The sequence below is a fragment of the Octopus bimaculoides genome, chromosome 2 (assembly GCF_046866305.1).
Source record: "Octopus bimaculoides isolate indiv1 chromosome 2, ASM4686630v1, whole genome shotgun sequence".
Taxonomy (NCBI): domain Eukaryota; kingdom Metazoa; phylum Mollusca; class Cephalopoda; order Octopoda; family Octopodidae; genus Octopus; species Octopus bimaculoides.
In genome coordinates, this window is record NC_142929.1 from 188,980,262 (window position 1) to 188,993,869 (window position 13,608).

A 13,608-nucleotide genomic window follows, 5' to 3' on the forward strand; every position below is an offset into this window, starting at 1 on the left:
TCCAGTTAACATGATTTTTTTGCACTTCCTGTAGGGATGGTAAGCCTGGTATCATTTTCAAATAGGTTTCAGTACCTTTTTTTTTACCCTACAATCACTGGTACGGTAGTCGCCTTGAGATTCCACATTTTTTCAATTTCTATTAGCAAGTCTTTATATTTACTGATCTTGTCAAATTCTTTCGCCGCTATATTATGATCACAGGGAATACTCATGTCAATTAATAAACACATTTTTTTGTCTGATCTTTTATAGTAGTATCCACTTTATTAGCTTTTATAGTTTTGTCGGTATGTACGGGGAAGTCCCAGAGAATTGACACATTTTCTCCCTCAGTTACAGCTTCAGGATGGTGTTTATACCATTTGTCAGGGGTTTTGATTTTATAATGCCGACATATTGTCCAGTGTAAATACTGGCCAACTCTGTCATGTCTTGCTTTATATTCTACAGGTGCTAAGACTCTACACCCCGAGATTAGGTGGTCTATAGTTTCAATCTCATCGTTACAGAATCGGCATTTTGGGTCAGCTCCATTTTTTATCACATTGGCTTGGTAGTTCCGGGTTAATAAGCTTTGATCTTGAGCAGCTAATATGAAACCTTCACTCTCTGCTCTTAGCCCTGAGCTTCGTAACCACTGATTCTGTTTCTGGTCGACATCAGCTTGTTTGCTATGAGCCACATACTTGCCATGCAGAGGTTTCTCTTCCCATCTGCTAGCTAATTTTTCATGTGCTTTTGTCTTTGCAATTAATTTTATTTTCTTTGCAGCAGCGGTTGGCGCATTTCCTTCAACCTGATCAATTTGGTAGGTATCTAAGAGATCAGTAGCGAATTTTTTGCTCTCTTTCAGAATAGAGTGAAGTTTTTTCGGTCTTTCGTGTTTTTCAACAAGTTTTAGCATTCAATCGTTGGTTGTTTCAAGGTATTTGGCCAGTCCGATTGTGGTGGTTTTGTACGTAAGTTCAAGCTGGATCAAGCCTCGACCTCCCTGAGCTCTGGGAAGGTAAAGACGATCCACGTTTGCCTTTGGATGGTGCATCTTATTACAAGTCAGTAGCTTGCGGCTTTTTCTATCAATTTTGACTATTTCACTGGTATTCCAGTTAAGTACATTGAAGCTATAAAGAACAACTGGGACTGCTAAGGAATTTATGGCTAACACCTTATTATATGCATTCAGCTCAGACTTCAGAACTGCTCAAACTCTTCTATAACATTCCTTCCTAACCTTCTCTTTCATGCTTGCATGCTGGATACCAGAGCCTTCATTTATTCCTAGGTATTTATAGGTTTGTTCCTGCTCAAGTTCCTTTATTACTGTTTCGACATCTAATTCTATTGAACTTGACTTTACCAGTTTCCCTTTCTTAAAAGTGGCTTTGGCACACTTTTCAAGGCCAAACTCCATCCCGATATCATCACTGAATCCTTTCACAGTATGTTGTAGTCCTTCAAGCTCTTTGTCATCTATGCCATATAGTTTTAAATCATCCATATAAAATAGATGGCTTATTTTCCTGTTGTCAATTTTGTAGCCATACCTTGTTCTATTCAGTTCACTTGAGAGTGGTATTAGTGGTGAAAACGAGTCACCCTGGAAAATGCCACAGTTTATGCTTATATTGTTTGAGTGCAATACTCCATTAGAATGATATAATTGCAGCTTCGTTTTCCATAATGACATATTATACTTTAAAAAATCTGAAATCACAGGAGAAATTTTGAAAATGTCCAGCGATTTCAGAATCCACGAATGTGGTATGCTGTCAAAGGCTTTTTTATAATCAATCCATGAAGAGCTGAGATTTCTGCGCTTGTTGTGGCAGTTCTCAAAGATCATGCGATTAATTAAGAGCTGATCTTTGCATCCGTATGAGCCTCGTCTGCATCCTTTTTGTTCAGTAGGAAAGAGGCTATTCTCTTCCATAAACGTATGTGTTTTCTCCACTAGAATAGATGTCAAAATCTTATAGGTCGTAGACAAACATGTTATAGGCCGGTAGTTTTTTGGGTCTTTGGTTTCGTTATTTTTCGGGAGGAGGTAAGTAACACCATTTGCCATCCAATGGGGAGTTCTTTCTGGGTCTTTCATAATACTATTAAATAGTATTACAAACATTTTGTGTGTGGACGAGAGTGATGAGAGCCAGAAATTTGGTACTCTATCAGTACCAGGGGATTTCCACTTATGAGCCTTCGTTAGTGCCCTCCTTAGGTCGGCGATTGAGATGTCTTCCCATACCTGTTCTTGTAGATTTTTGTAGGCATCTTGGGTGCGTTTGATCCAGTCTGCATTTTCATTGTATGGTTTCTCATCACTCCAGATCCCTTTCCAAAAGTTTTCAACTTCTTCCATTAGGGGTGGATTTTCAATGGTTATTTTTTCTTTCCCTATTTCCCTGTAAAATGATTTGGCATTAGATTTGAACATCTTATTTTGCCTGTAGAATTTGATTCTTTTCTCAAATCTGCGTATTCTCTGAGCCTTCGCTTGAACTTTCTGTTTCAGTGTTTCATTCGCTGACATTAGTTCTTCTCTTGTTGAGAGTCCATATTTTCTCACGATCTTCCTACCTTTTCTTGATCTTATATCATTTCCAGAGATTAGCTCAGTTAATATTGATATCTCCCTTTGCAACGATTCAATCTCAGTTTCAATTCTACTCCTCCAGTTTGATTTTCTTTTCGAATTTGGTATTGTTGGCTTTTTGGGTGTTAAACAGCGTCTTTCGATTACCTTAGCAACGGAGTAAATAATTTCATTTAACTTAAGATCGGATTTTAGTTGTTGTATAATTTCTTGTGTAACACAGTTACCAATTTTTATTTGCGTTTTATGATGGTGTGCATTTGGGAGTTTATGGAGTGGTTCCCTATCATTCATATTTGTATGCCCTACAACTGCAAGCTCATTCAAAACTTCCTGCTTCATTTCAATGATTTACTGTGTTGTTCAGCAAATATGTGGTCTTCAAATTCAGTTTCGACATCAATTTCCTGGCTGTTTTCCCTAGGGTCATTTATCTTCTCCTTTTTCTTCAGGCTCTTGAGGGGTTTCGGCAGATGGTCACCTTTCAGTCAATGTTTGTGGTCCAACATTCCTCTCCTCTGCTTCATTATTTCTTTCATTACTTATATTTAGGTCATTCTCTACCGCTTTTTTAATAGAGGTTAATTCTACATCTGTGAGTCTGGTATTTCTGAGGATATCTCTTCTAACATTTACTAATCTGTTTTCATCCAGGTTTGGTCTGCTAGCTGGATTCCGGCTCCTCCAAATTCTGTCGGAGTTTGCGGTGTGTTTCTCTTGGGTTGGCCTACTTAATGCAAAGTAATAAGCATATATTACTTCTTTATATTCTTCCCGGTTCCATGTAGTTCTTTTACATTTTTGATTTTGTGGTCGTTGTAGTGGTGAACTTTGGGGGCTTAATTTGGGACAAATCCCGTTTAAGTGACCTTCCAGATTCGTATTCGGGGAAGATATTCTGCTAGTTGAAAATGTTTGGCTGACAGGCGCGCTTCCAGAATAACCATTGGACAAGCGATTCAGTGTACTGTTTGAAATTTTCTTTTCTTTTTAAGTAAAGTTAAATTATTATTAAATTTTCTTTTTTTTTTTTTTTTTAACCACTAATCTTCATACAGGGGCTGCATTTATCATCATTAGCAGCAGCAGCGGCAGTGGTAATAGTAGTAGTAGTGGCAGCAGCAGTAGTAGTAATAGTAGTAGCAGCAACAGCAGCAGTGGTAGTAATAGTAGTAGTAGTAAGTGCGGCTCATGTAATATTTTTTCTTTTGAAGTGGGATGGGATCCAATTGGTCAAAAAGAGTTTGAATGTCTACTACTACTACTAGCAGCGAACGACAGCAACAGTGACCTTGACCTTAAGAAAAATTTAGGAAGGGCCGACTTACTCTGTTCTGTATTATTTGTGAATAGAGAAGTTGTGTTCGACCAGAGAGAATTATTATTCCACGTGCATTTCTGTTATTGCATGTTTCAGCTCGTCAGGGAGAAAATAAAGATAATATTGTAGAAATTAAAGTTGACTTTTCTCGAGATGTTCTTTTGTATGTCCAGTTAGAGAAAACAGTTGTGTTTTTGCAATAAAAAAAGATGCTTACATTTCTGAATACTCGGGGAGAAAGGAAAGAAATGACAAGAGTCAAATTTTCACAGAAAGTTTTAAGATTCACCGAAGATGGTCTTTTGTATGTCCACACAGAGAAAACTAATGTTTTCAGAATAAAAAAAAAAAGGATGTTTATATTTTCGACATTATTATTCAGGTCACTGCCTGGAATCGAACTTGGAATCTTGGGTTTAGTAGACTGCGCTCTTAACCGCTATGCCATATGCCTGAATAATAATAATAATAATATCGAAAAATACCTTAAGAATGAGAACTCTGGTTCGAAATTTCCCCAAGACACCTGACGAAGGCTGGAGGGTATATCAGCCGAAACAAACAAGATGAGGACAAATATCCGTCAAATATAAATAATGTTGAGAGAAGTTTTGTTTTTTATTTTTCTATTTACACTGTCACATGACTAATGACTGGAGGGAGAGAAGTGCCTTGTGAGTTTAGTGCAATATCTCTAGGGACCAGAGGTTTGATTAGAATGTTTGCAACAGAGTGGACTGTGATAGAGGCACCCAAGGGCCAGCCAGTGGGGTAACATCTGTTAATCCTGAAGTTCAGGCCTCCAACATCAATTGGGCCACATAGGGAAAAAAAATGTCTGTTGAATTTAGAAACCATTGCAAGTAAGGGATTTCGGTTGTGATAACATTAACCCAGTCACACGGCCAGTGGTATTTATTTGGTGCGGGTGGAGCCATGTGCTTTCACCACATGGCTTAGTGGTTATGGTGTTTGGTTTACGATTGTAAGGTCGTGAGTTTGATTCCCAGTGGTACATTGTCTCCTTAAGCAAGACACTTCATTTCACGTTGCTCCACTCCACCCAGCTGGCAAAAATGAGTTGTACCAGTAATTCAAAGGGTCAGCCTTGTCACATTCTGTGTTACACTAAATCTCTTTTGTAACTACATTAAGGGTACATGTCTGTGGAGTACTCAGCCACTTGCACATTAATCTCATGAGCAGGCCGTTCCATGATCTGATCTACTAGAACGCTCGTAGTTAAAACCGACGGAATGCCAGTCGCTATGGGTGAATGTAGTAACTTGCCACATGACAATGATGACCACCACCACCACCATGGACAAAATAGACAATTCCTGGCAGTGAGTTGTGTCCGTGAGCAAGACACTTTATTTCACATTGCTTCAGTCAAACATGAGTTGTGCCTATAACTCAAAGGGCTTGCTTTGTCATATTCTGTGTAACACTGAATTTCCCTGAGAATTAGGCTCTGGGTACACATGTCTGTGGAGTGCTCAACCACTTGCACATTAATTTCATGAGCAGGCTGTTCCATTGATTAAATCAACTGAAACACTTGTCATAACTGATGGAGGACCAGAGAGTCATGTGGTTGAGAACTTAGCCTCCCAATCACGTGGTTTCATGTTCTGTCCCACTGCATGTTACCTTGGACTGACCAATGCCTTGGGAGTGGATCTGGTGGATGGAAACTGTGGAAGCCTGTGACTGAGTAGTTCATCAAAAAGTGAACAATAAAATAATACCAAACTTAAATCAATTTGGTTGACATCGTGGGTGTAGTGTAATGACTGAAACAATAATTATATGTATATGTATAACTACTACAGAAACATGACTAACGAGTACATTATTTAGAAGATGAGAGACTGAAAGATATTAATGGATTTAAAACTGTTACTGTGAAAAATCATTAATAAAAGACTTTAAACTCAAATACTGTTGTGTTTTCAATATAACATTTGAAAGAAATAGTGTTTCTTGTGTATGTATAAACACACACAATTGGATGGAATAATGAATAATGATTGGGACAAATCAGAACATTGAATAAAAAAGAAGATAGTGGGAGACAAAGAAGAGAGAATGGAATAATGATTCAAGGAAATACTGATGAGGATGGAGCGCGTTCCTTCGGCATTGGTCTGCAAAGTGTGAGGAGAAGACCTCATTCACCATTTTTTTTTTTTTTCAGCCTAGCCCCTTTTGTGTCACGAGGGAAGGTTGTATGGGTGAATTGCTTCGTGTACCAATATCAAAAGAATGCCAAAGCTAAAATTTCAACCAAATAGCGGCATATACAAATTTGTGTCTGTGGTGAAAATAGAGCTGATATGATAATGCTGGTCAACCATTTTCTGGCCCAAGATTTATCAATGGTTTTTAGCTAATTTTGTGGGGATGAATCTAAAATCTGGCATCAGATTTTGTCTATCACCTCAGATTTTTGAGATATAAAATGTTTTAGTTTTGCTAGAAACAGTTATCTAATTCTCATAAAGGAAGAATTAAACATACGTAAATGCAATTTTTAATAGACAGTATACTCTCTTTTACCTGTTTCAGTCATTTGACTGCGGCCATGCTGGAGCACTACCTTTAGTCAAGCAAATTGACCCCAGGACTTATTCTTTGTAAGCCTAGTACTTATTCTATCGGTCTCTTTTGTCAAACCGCTAAGTTACGGTGACGTAAACACACCAGCATCAGTTGTCAAGCGATGTTGGGGGGACAAACACAGAAACACACACACACACACACACACATATATACAACGGGCTTCTTTCAGTTTCCGTCTACCAAATCCACTCACAAGGCTTTGGTCGGCCCGAGGCTATAGTAGAAGGTATTTGCCCAAGGTGCCACGCAGTGGGACTGAACCCGGAACCATGTGGTTGGTATGCAAGCTACTTACCACTCAGCCACTCCTGTCATTTTTTAATCTAATAAACCAAAACACAAAGCTATGGGGGTAAATGCACATTAGCATGTAAGAATTAAGTTTGGTGATAACAAAATATGAATACGAAATCTCTGTTCATTGTGGTCATTCATTCTGATTGTCTTATTTGATGATTTCTTGTGCATGGCTTCTGGAATGTCTCCCATCAAGCTCCAGCAGTAATCTGACATGTTTGAGCCCCATCAGCCTTCTTCCATTACTTTTACATCTTGATGAATGCGTTTACCTTGTTCTTCACTAACATCACCCACATTCTCTGGAAACTCACACAAGTGACCATGTAACTGGACCAATTTAATGCTCATTCTACAAACCCAAGAACTGCTCCTCCACAATCTCCTGATAGTTGTCAGCTTCCCTGTTTCCAAGGAAATTCTGCACCACATCAGAGAAGGCATTCCAAGCTCTAGCCTCTGTCGCACTCATTCTCGTAACAAAATGTGGATCCCTGAGGAGTGTTCTTATCTGAGGTCCATCAAATATTCCTGCCTTTTTCTCATCACTGAGACTTTGAAAGGCTGTACATATATATCTGAAGCAGTCTCTACTGTGATCGAGAGCTTTGATGAATCGCTTCAACACAGGTTTTATTCTAGTCTCCAAGTGATATTTTAAAGTAAGCAACCAGCGTCACCTTACTGGCACATGAAAAAACATTTGAGTGAGGTCGTTGCTAGTACCACTGGACTGGCTCCTGTGCAGGTGACATGTAAAATACACCATTTTGAGTGTGGCCGTTGCCAGTACCGCCTGACTGGCCCTCATGCCGGTGGCACGTAAAAAGCACCCACTACACTCTCAGAGTGGTTGGCGTTAGGAAGGGCATCCAGCTGTAGAAACTGCCAGATCAGATTGAAGCCTGGTGTAGCCTTCTGGTTCGCCAGTCCTCAGTCAAATTGTCCAACTCATGCTAGCATGGAAAGCGGACGTTAAACGAACAATCAAGATACACCTTGGCAAAGTTATCAATATTTGTGCCTTTGAGCCTGTGGAATGAATTCTCTACAGATTTAACAGAAATATCGGGGGTCATAACAGCAGGTCCTTCTTTTTGATGTTGTATCCATAACAAGATCACAGTGGTTCAGTTCCTACCTGAAAAGAAGAGATAGGATTTTAAAGCAACATATTCAAAATTAGTATGACAATCCAAAATTCCTGCAAATAGTGGTGTAAAGTTAACTTTTGGTATACTTCTGGTAAGTAAAAGCATATACCAATGGCACAAAAATGTGATGTGATAAAGCAAATGTGAGGTCAGTTTTGGAATCATCCTGCCAAAATTAAGTCTAATACAACTCAAAGATTTTATGCCAGGAAATGAAAGTTGTATTTTGTTGACGAGTGTAATGAGATAAATTCAAAGTGGGCAGATGAAAGTTAAAGGAAAAAAAAAGAAGAGGTAATCATTGATTATAGCGTCGTCAATTAGACTGAAACCAACAGTAACGAGATATATGCAGAAATAAATAATCTGGCTATCCTGGATGATCGAAACGAATAAACAAATGTTTAACAACATGTGAGACAGAAAAACCTTATTTCTCATGGCTATTGATGTGACTCTAATAAACTCAAACAGGCAGCGATGGTGTCTTTATGTAGTTTAATGTTTTATCGTGTTTTTCCCCCTTTTGTTATTATCAAAGTTTGCACTGATGTATTCTGTACGTTTCTGCTTGAAACGTTTATCAAGATCGGTGAAATTGATGGGTTGTTTTTGCTCAGGTAAATGTTGTCATTTCTCGGCAACATATTTTAATTAATTTATTAAGCGTGCATTACTGTTCTTATGGGTTAATTTTAATTAGCTCCAATTATATACGAAACAGATGCAACAATGGATCTTGTTAAATTTCAAGTATTTTCTCTAGATAATTTTTTTAATGCAGTTTTGCAATCTGGAGACGAAATGTGCATTCTAGAAATTAACAATAAAGAAGTTATACAATGTCGAAATTTTGAAAAAAAATCTGGTAAAAATTTGAGATACTTAAATGGTTGGAAGAAATTTAACAAGATCCATAATAATGAGTGAAGGTTAAAGAAAGAGAGAGAGAGAAGGAATAAGACAGGTGAGACATGGAGAAAGAAAGCGATCAATGAATAACTACAGCGAGTGAAAGAGAGGAAGAGAGGAAGTTGTCACCTCGACTCTCGCAACAAATATTGAAATAGAATTATGTCGGGTCACTCGAACGATTGTGTACAGCCTGTTATTTTCTTATCGCATGGAGGTGGGCCTTCATTCTTCATGGATATCAAGGAATATCCAGGTATGCGTGGAATGGATCGGGACTCGGAGGCAGCAAAATTCCTGCAAAATCTAACACGAACTCACCTGAATAAACGGCCAAAGGCGATCCTAGTTGTCAGCGCCCACTGGGAAGAAAATGTCCCAAGCGCCATGGACGACCAAGATCATTCCTTGTTCTTTGATTATTACGGATTTCCTAAGAGCATGTATGAACTGAAATGGCCTGCAAAAGGAGCTCCAGCCGTGGCTGCCCGTGTCTCCGAATTATTCAAGACACGCGGTATATCATGCCGGCAGGCGCATGGTCGTGGGTTAGACCATGGCGTTTTTGTGCCCTTCATCTTAGTCTGGCCAGAAGCCGATATCCCAAGTAAGTTAACCCTCAAATTTTATTTAATTATTGTTGCTTTCGTCCTACTACAAACTGCCATCATAGACATTAACCCCAAGCTTACAGGTGGTCCTTGTTGGTTTATCGTTGAAATAGACGGAACGTTTAGAAATAGCAGCCAAACTTATTTCTGGATTTCCTAAGAGCATACCTGCAGGAGGAGCACCAGGTGCGGCTGTCCGTATCTCCAAATTATTCAAAACCCACGGTACACCATGCGGGCAGGTACGTGGTCGATGGTTAGCTCATGGGGGATGTTGGTAACCTTCAATTGGAGTCTGGTCGGAGGTCGACATTCCGAGTAAATTGATCGGAAGTGACGACAGGTACCATCTCTTGGGCTACGTGTAAACAAATCTTTATTACATAACCAACGAAGAGAGCCGTCATGGGCAAACTGCGGCCCACGGGACGGTACTGAATATTTTTAGTAGTGAGGCCCGACTGATGATAAGCCATATCTTAGCGGGCCGCTTCTCGAAAATTATGGCTCATGCCTATACAAATATTTTATATAAGATGAAAACAATCATATGTATGGGGGTGTTAATGCAGTTTTGCACCTCTCATTGAAAAATGCATTAAAATAATTTTTTTTTCGGATTCCTACGTTTAAGATGTCGGAGATTACGAATAGGTAAAAAAAAAAAAAAAATTTTTAACCCCCTAAAATTTTGGACTTTATCGAAATTTTTTTCTCGTTATGTTTTTAGATGACGGATATTCCGAAAATGCAAGAGACCACGTTTTCAAAATTTTAATTCAATAAGAATATAGATATGTGTATATAAAGAGATGCGTATAAAGATATAGGCACAGGCGTGGCTGTGTGGTAAGAAGTCTTGCTTCCTAACCACATGGTTCCGGGTTCAGTCCCACTGCGTGGCACCTTGGGCAAGTGTCTTCTACTATAGCCTCAGGTCAACCAAAGCCTTGTGAGTGGATTTGGTAGACGGAAACTGAAAGAAGCCTGTCGTATATATATATATATATATATATATATATATATGTATATATGTGTGTGTATATGTTTGTGCGTCTGTGTTTGATAACCGATGCTGATGTGTTTACGTCCCCGTAACTTAGCGGTTAGACCGATAGAATAAGTACTAGGCTTACAAAGAATAAGGCCTGGGGCCGATTTGCTCGACTAAAGGCGGTGCTCCAGCATGGCCACAGTCAAATGACTGAAACAAATGAAAGAGTAAAAGAAAAAAAGAGAGATAGAATGTCTTCCTGGGAAAATAAACAACAGTAACACCGTCCTCTATAGGACCGCCACATTTGACAAATATATTTTATGAATAAACGGACAGGGATAAACAGACAGATCGATAAATAAATGGATGAAAAAGTTCAAAATTTAAAATTGGGGGAGGGTGAAATTACCGAAATACGACAATTTTAACACGAAATAACTTCGTAAATAGAAACTTTTCTCAACTGAGTAAAAGATGTTTTATATGACACATTCTACCATTCTACGAAGTTTGAAAGTGTTTAGTTACCAAAAATAAATTTCTCGATCTGCTGATGAAAGTGAAAACATTCCTTAATGTTTGTTCCTCATAAATTGGTGTATCTAATTTACATTAAACTCTTATTGACACAAGTAAAACGCAAATTCTCTTCACTTAAATGTTTTTGTCTGGATTTAATTTCGATCTGCCAATGTTTGTCAATTTGCTACGATCTCTTTAAAGTAAACAAAATTAAAAATTTAAATGGGGGTGCGAGGGGGAGGTGGCGAAAATAAAAAAACATTTTTTTTTTGCATATTCGTAATCTCCGACATCCAAAACGTAAGAATCCGAAAGAAAATTTTCCAAAAACTGCATTTTTCAAGGAGAGGTGCGAAACTGCATTAGGCCCCATTTATGTTAGGTATGGTAAGGTTGGAACGGTGTACCTCTCGGCTGTTATTTCTGAAGTATTTAAGAAATAACACAGGTACCCTAGTAGGTACCTGTGGACACAGTATACTGAGGGAATTCTGTGAAAGTTAAATTATTTCACCAGTAGCTTGCTTACCAACCACATGGTTCCGGGCTCAGTCCCACTGTGTGGAACCTTGAATGAGCTTTGTTTCCTAATAACTTTCTGAACAAAGGGTATTATTTAATGAAATTGTCTATAAATACCTTTCAGATGGTGTAGATTACAATTATGTCAGAATTGAATACGAAAAAAATTGCTAGGCTCGCACACATGCATACCGACACACATCACAAAATGAAACTTAAAATTAGCAGTTGTATGCTGTCAACTTAATGTGACAGTCCCCTGAAGGGAATAATACTACTGTTGGTTAGACCTAGGAAGCTGCACCGCTTCCCGTCGGCCTTGACACATTTCCTGTGTCCTTATGTTCACAAGGGGGAGACAAGCACTTCCACCCAGCTAAGCCTGCATCCAGAGACATGTTTCTGAGTCTTTGCTCTGGATGCAGGCTTAGCTGGGTGGAGGTGCTAGTCTCCCCCTTGTAAACATAAGGACACAGGAAATATGTCAAGGCCGACAGGAAGCGGTGTAGCTTCCTAGGTCTAACCAACAGTAGTATTATTCCCTTCAGGGGACTGTCACATTAAGTTGACAGCATACAACTACTTCATCGTATCACTACTGCATAAATCTCTCTCAGAGATTTAGAAATGTATTATTTCTAAAGATTAAAATTAGCTTTCCTAATTTTTAATATTTTATTGTAATTCATTTCAGCATTTCAAGTGTCTCTGAAGAATACTTTGGACATGAAAGAACACCAAGAAATTGGTGAGGCATTATCAGAACTACGCAAAGACGGAATACTTATTGTTGGATCTGGTTTTATGACTCACTCTAGCGAAAAAGCGAAAACTGTTGATGGTGTATTTGAATGGGCAACCGAATTTAAAGTTTGGGAGCGCAATGTATTTTGTAACCCCAAATTATCACCATCAGAAAGGAAAAAACAAATGCTTGAGTGTGAATCTCTTGGATTTTTTCACAAAGCCCATCCCCGTATCGAACATTTCCTGCCATTGGTTGTGGCGTCTGCAGCAGCTGGTTACGTCTGTGGAGAGGCAATATTTTCTCAGTTTGTATCCCCAAGTTTATTGTTGGAACATGTCCTGTTTAAATCTGACCCTTAACATGTAACTAAAACTGGTTGAGGAAGGTTTTGCACGCCGACCTTACAAAACCCCTCACTGCCCAAACAGACCCATCGGTTGGAGGGGTGTCACCTGAACGGTGCAAAAAGTCTCGTCTGCCAAGAATAGAGCATCACCAACAAATGGTGGATGCAGTAATGTACTATTACTTCACCTCCCTCCCCACCACTCATACTACTACTACTACTGCTGCTGCTGCTTAACGAAAGATCATGTAACACACACACACACTTGAAGGGTTTAATTAAGCAAGCCAAACCCTAGTACTTATTCTATTGGTCTCTTTTGCCAATAAGTTACAGGGACATAAACAAACCAACACTGGTTGTCAAGCAATGGTGGGGTACAAACACACAATGTTTCTGTCTGCCAAATTTACTCCCAAGGCCATTGGTTGGTTTGAGGTTACTCAGTGGAAGACTTCTGATCAAAGTGCTGTACAGCGAGATTGAATGCAAAACTCCAGGGTTGCAAAGCCAAGCAAAAAAAAAAAAAAATGTTAGAATTTAATATTTGAGAATATTACAAGGAAAATTCAGAACCAGCACCTGGATTTTAGTGAAAAGAAAACACAACAAAAGAAAATAATGAGAAAAAAAATGGTAAGAAGTAAAGAAAAGCAAGAAATCAGTAAATAAATTTTCCAACCACATGGTTCTGGGTTCAGTCCCACTGTGTGGTACCTTATGCAAATGTCTTCTACTACAGCCCCAGGCCAACTAAAGCCTTGTGAGTGGATTTGGTAGATGGAAACTGAAAGAAGCTTGTCGAGTATGTATGTGTGTGTGTGTCCCACGACCGTTTGACAACCAGTGTTGGCATGGTAACATCCCTGTAACTTAGCAGTTTGGTAAAAGTACCAGGCTTAAAAGGACTAAGTCAAACGAATCGATCCCCAAGACTTATTCTTTGTAAGCCTAGTA

The 13,608-nt window shown here is 38.9% G+C and overlaps 1 protein-coding gene across 1 annotated transcript; it reads left to right on the forward strand.

Annotated features, from left to right (window-relative positions):
* Positions 1–8,745: 8,745 nt before the first annotated feature.
* On the forward strand, positions 8,746–13,304 carry LOC106874817 (uncharacterized). Its single transcript, XM_014922677.2, has 2 exons — positions 8,746–9,512; positions 12,252–13,304. Exons 1-2 carry the CDS (start codon positions 9,068–9,070, stop codon positions 12,662–12,664), a joined length of 858 nt encoding a protein of 285 aa, XP_014778163.2. The 5' UTR covers positions 8,746–9,067; the 3' UTR covers positions 12,665–13,304.
* Positions 13,305–13,608: the final 304 nt, after the last annotated feature.

Excerpts from the sequence above, each read along its gene's own strand:
- LOC106874817 (XM_014922677.2), top strand. The coding sequence starts at position 9,068 with ATGTCGGGTCACTCGAACGATTGTGTACAGCCTGTTATTTTCTTATCG. Across the intron at positions 9,513-12,251 it reads GCCAGAAGCCGATATCCCAA|CATTTCAAGTGTCTCTGAAG; the intron begins GTAAGTTAACCC and ends AATTCATTTCAG.